We start from the raw sequence: 5,717 nt of genomic DNA, 5'->3' as shown, positions 1-5,717 counted from the left end.
TCAAGAACAAAAACCCCTTATCCTTCTCCCTTAATTCTTCCTCAAACACTCGGATTTTCGAGATTAATTTTTGAAGAATTCAGCCACCCCTAACCCTTTATTTATACCGAATTTTTGAGTCAAAACAAGCGATGCTTAGTCAAATCCAAGCCTTTAATGCCCGATACGACCTTAGATACCCTCAAATCATGATGATTTGCCACGAACACCCTTATCTCGAATTTCTGGTGACCCTCGGCCATACCCCATTGTAACACCCCACTTTTCGGGCGTGTTATAATTTGGAAATCTCGGGACTAATTTTTTTTTTTCAACATAATAACTCCCAGAATTTCCTCATATCTAGCATGAAAAAATCATTATACATCAAATAAGCTAGACTAGGCATTCATCAATAGTAGAAGCAAGGATCAAACATAACATCTTAACATTAATCGTAAATCAATTCTTAAATCATTATCTTTCAAAACGTTCAAAGTTTCAAGTAGCAGAAATTTAAATACATCAATTCCAACATCATAATCATAATTCATCGTGCATTTGCTAAGTGTTGTCACATGCCTCTTACGTATCTGCTTCTACTACAACAACATCTGGAACGTTTCAATATTCTAGAGGCATAACTCGAGTTAGATGATGAATCATCTAAGTGAAGTATAAAATATATTTTCATGCATGGATGCAATGTGCAAAATGGCATTATTCTCTTTTTAGTTTGAGTCGACTGCACCCAACTGTTGCTTCCCATTTTTACAGCCTTCTTACCAGGTTGAGGTGTATGGGTGCACCCTTGGTAGAGCAGCGGTGCCAGTCCATAATTTCAAACCCTGATGTAATGCATGACCAACAATATCACCGTGTACGTATGCACATTTCATCATAACATGTAAATGCAATCTACATTATGCATAGCATATCAAAGTATGTCAACATGATAAAATCATAAAATCGAGTTTAGAGTAGGACCACTCACAATAAACCAAGTTTTTTTTTTTTACGTCAGAACAATCACCTTTGACAAATTTTAAAATGCCTCGATTAGTGTGCACAACCTCGATTTTCGTGTCAACCTCAATACTTGCTCAAGTCACTTCACCTCAAGCCTCAAAGTACCATAATCATCATATTATTCCATCAAACATCAGATTCTAGCGTTCCCATAATTTTCTCACATTTTCTTTATTTTGCTTTCTATTTTTTTTTCTCACCAATATTCTAAAATAAATATCTATAACCAATCTTAGGCCCTAAGGCACCCTAAACACCATGGTAAATCAATAAATACCAACACCAATTTTTTCATATTTTTTCTTCACATTTTTCTTTAATTTATTCCTATTTTTCACCAAGAAAATCTAAAATAAATACCTACAACCACATTTTTTCAAATCTTTTTTCCACCATAAATTCTAAAATATTTTTCTAAGAATTTAAAAAAAAAACAAAAAATACCTGGGCCTGTACGCATCTGCACGTGTCGGCGCGTGAATCTACGTGTCAGACTGACGCGTGAGTTTCACGTGCCGGTCGTTTTTTTCAGCCCCAGCCTTGCTAGTGATGCCCAACTCCTATACCGATTGATTCCTCTCCTAGAGTCAATCAAGATGGCATGTCTTGATGCATGAAAGGAGGACCAGAGGTGCCTCAACCAACCATTTACAGGCTCGGCCCTGTCGCCCGCCTTGATTTTTCAGCCATCACTCAAAACCCACTATAATCTATACAAAATCACACCAAATTTTCCAGAATTATTCAACAACTTACAAGGATTAAAAGCCCTTTATCCTTGTTGCTCGATTCACCCTCTAACATGCCCGATTTTGAGCTTTAAATTTGAAAAAAATCAGCCACTTTGGTTATCCTTTTATACTTAAAATCGAACCACAAAATGACCAATCTTGCACAACCCAAGACCACTAATGCCTTATCTGTCCCTAAATCAGTCCCAAACCCACTGAAATGGCCCCAAAATCTCAATCCTAGTAGCCAAACTTTTGCCCGAAAGTTGGCCAATTTCGATGGTGATATGGCCGTTTGTCGGCCAAGAGTCTTGTCCAGGCGTTGCCTCGAGACCCCCCCATCCACTTTCTTGAGTCTCCCATGGCCAAATTCGGCGATATGATGGGCTAGTTGGCCATGCCTGTTTTGGAGGTTTTTCTGAAATTACACTTTCACCCCCTAACTTTTGAAATACATTTTTGGCCCTTTCCACAAGGCCCCTAAATCTTCCAAAACTTCTGTTGTGACCCTCACGTTCTAAACTTCTCATTTGACCCCCGAAGTTTCAGAAACAATGTCGTTTCGACCTCCCTTGAGAATTTTCAAAAATTACACTTTGGTCCGGACTTATGCTTTGACTGCGAAACCCCCTTATTTCATCTCGAGACCACTTAAGAGTTGTTTCTTACATAATATTTGACTTCTGTAAAGGTTCCGTTGTCTTTTTGGAAGCCTCTTACGACAATTCAATTTTTCAGTCTAATCTGAAGCTATACCAAAAATCTTTTCAAATCTGATTTCTTTCAATGTCATAAATCATATCTTGAGATGCTCGTCAATACCATATTCTTTTTATTAGACATTTTGATTCCAAGGCACTCCCTCCAGTCAATTCAGCTGACCAAAGTTGACAATTTGTCTCCTAAATCTTTAAAGACGACTATTCTAAAGTTATGAAATGATGAAATATGTTATATATATTATTAATTTCAAGTATGGGGTCTTACACCACCATGTTTCTGTCAAATCATGGTCATACTTGACCATTTCTCGGCCATGCACGCTCCCAATCGACCCACCATGCTATGGGGCCCATTTTTGACCCTTTAGACGACCCTCACGACGTAAGACAGAGGCTGGCCAGCGGTGGTAATGACTTGGTCGGCAGTGGCCATTGTTGTCTTTTTTATTTTTTACACTTTGACCCCCTATTGTTTTCAAATTTCATTTTGAGCCCTTATTTGAAGTCCTTAATCTTCAATGTTCGACCATTTGAACCGCTAAGATCCATGTTCTTCATTTGGTTAAACAAATTGGAAAAAAATATCATTTTCAACGACTTTTCAACTAGAATTAGAATTTACGCTTAGGCTCGAAATTATGTAGAATCACGTTTTGATTGTGAACTCCTTTATTTTATCCCGAAATCATTTCAGGGTTGATTCTTATGCAACACTTTAAATCATTTTGGGGTTCAGTTGCCTTTTCGGAGGTCCCTTGCAATGATTCGGTTTCCTAGGCCGCATAGCAGTGGTATCGAAAATAGTTTTCAATTTGATTTCTTTCGGCATCAAAAATCCTATCTCGAAATACGTGACAATGATATTCCTTTCTTTTTAAACAATTACGTCCCGCCTATTCTTTTCCATTGATTCAACTATTTCGAATCATAAATTGTTTTCTAGACTTATCTCAATGTCACAAAAAATGCAATACTTTATGCATTAACGTTATATTTATTTATTTCAACTAGGGATATTACATCCTCCGTCTCCATCGGTTGCCACCTTTAGTCTTGATCGTCACCTTCTCCATGTCCGTCACCGTCATCCTTCGCCTGTGCCTCCATTGTCAGCCACTTCTTCCTCTATCGGTCGCCTCTTTGTGTGTATATATATATATATATAATATATATATATTTAACATATATATTATATTAATATATTTTTTAATAGTTATTTATAATTTATTAATGTATAATTATAATAATTTATATATAATTTCATAATTTATTTTTATTAAAAAATATTTTTTTAAATTTTATTTATAGTATTTAACAACATATCTATTTTTATCTTTTTTGACAAATTTTAATAATTTATTAATTTTTTAATAAAAATACATAATTATTTAATTAATAATTTAAATCATATTTATTTAAATACATTATCAATTTAACTACGTAACCTATAAACTTCACACAACTTAAAAAGAAGAGCTTATGAGCCATTAAAAAGATCCATGCGCCGAACACCCTCTAAAATGCAACTAACTGGCCCTCTTGATCTCTCGCATCAGTAGCTTCTGAGAGCCCCCGTCTCTGTCTCTGTCTCTCCGTTTCGCCAACAGAACAGAATGGCGGCCGCCATCTCTCGCAGGCTCAGTCCCAAGCTTCTGAAGCCTCATCACGCTTCGTCTCTCTTCTCATACTCCTCCGCCTTCTCCATCTCCCATAATCCTCCTCCTCCACCCCCACCCTCCATCTTTCCCCAAATTCCTGATCCATCTTCCCGACGACCAATCCCTCCTCAAACCCTCTCAAACTCCATTTCCAATCTCTCCAACTTCGCCCATTCTTCAGCGCCTCTAAAGCCCCCGACAACTTTCCATCATTTTCTGATCAGGTCACACCCGATCTTTTACAGACAATTCTCTAGCTCTGCTGATGGGGAAAACCCGCAAAACTCTAGTCAAAACCCTAGTCCGTACCCCAGCCAAAACCCTGAATTCAAGAACCAAGAGATCGAAGGGCCGACCGTGGAGCGGGACTTGTCGGCGCTGGCCAACGAGACCCGAGAAGTGCTCGGAACGATGATGAAGACCGTCTATAGTCTGAGCAAGGCGCTGGCTCTTCTGGGTCTTGTCCAGCTCGGTTTAGGAGCTTGGATTTCTTACACCACTCGGTCGGCGCCGATTGCAGAGGCTTCGATTCAGAGTTTCATGGCGTTCGGGTTCCCCTTCACGGTAGCCTTCTTACTGCGGCGGTCGCTGAAGCCGATGCACTTCTTCAATAAAATGGAGGAGCTAGGTAGGTTGAAGATTCTGACCCTAACTCTTCAGATTGCTAAGAACTTGAATTTGCTCTTCGTGCGGATCCGTGGTGTTTCCTACTTGTGCATTGCAGGAGCTTCAATTGGGTTGTTGCTTAGTACATTGTCGAGATGATTTTTAAATGACAATTGCTTGTTGCTCGCTGACTAATATAGTGCTTTTGGTGGGAATTTTTACATGTATGTATCTCCACAATAATGTGAAAGCATGATATTTTGTTTCGGTACTTCTGTTTTTTATGATTAGTTTTTGGATTCATTTATTTACATAACTCTGTGATGTGTTACATAGCAGATTGACAAAACTTATATACTGAAGTTTAACTATCAAAATCCTGCAATTCGTTTTACAGAATCTGCTAAGTGTCGTTTTCAGCTACCCGATTCAGTAGTTGGTGGTCTTTATTGCTAGTTAGCATTTTACATGATTATACAATCGGGCATAGCATAATTGCCTTGACATGTGCAAATCAATGATAACCATAGATCGCCTATCATGTTAGTCATTGATTGGAAAATGTAAACCGTGCATTAAATGACATAGACAGGTTCAAACTCAAAGGCCATCTTTGTGGATAAATAAGAGCCTTAACCAGCATCCAAGAATGTTCTTTAGCCAATTTTTGGGCTAAGTATACTGAAATGTAAGACAAACAAAACTCTTGGGAGGCAAGGCCGTCCAAACATCGTATTCCTCAGGATAGTTGAGGAGGCCAGCTTGACTTGGAGAGGGAGTATTTTGTCTCACTTCTATTAGGTATATGGATTCTAAAGGATAAGGCATATCTACAAATAATCTTTTACCCATTCAACCTGGAATTGGCCTTATCCTTGACCAAAACCAAAGGATTGGATTGTTGACAAAAAACCAAATCTTGAGAGTTATAAGTTATTGTCTTCTATACGTTAGGGTTCTAATTGGAGGGAGAATCATGTTTCGTAAACACC

General features: G+C 38.2%; 1 protein-coding gene across 1 annotated transcript; it reads left to right on the top strand.

Moving 5' to 3' along the window:
• Positions 1-3,946: 3,946 nt before the first annotated feature.
• Positions 3,947-5,015, top strand: LOC127813998 (uncharacterized). Its single transcript, XM_052355201.1, has one exon. It carries the CDS (start codon positions 4,075-4,077, stop codon positions 4,882-4,884), a length of 810 nt encoding a protein of 269 aa, XP_052211161.1. The 5' UTR covers positions 3,947-4,074; the 3' UTR covers positions 4,885-5,015.
• The last annotated feature ends 702 nt before the right edge of the window (positions 5,016-5,717 follow it).

Source organism: Diospyros lotus, chromosome 12, assembly GCF_014633365.1.
Source record: "Diospyros lotus cultivar Yz01 chromosome 12, ASM1463336v1, whole genome shotgun sequence".
Classification (NCBI taxonomy): Eukaryota; Viridiplantae; Streptophyta; class Magnoliopsida; order Ericales; family Ebenaceae; genus Diospyros; species Diospyros lotus.
Note: the sequence above shows the minus strand (reverse complement) of the source record. Positions and strands in the feature narration are given on the sequence as shown.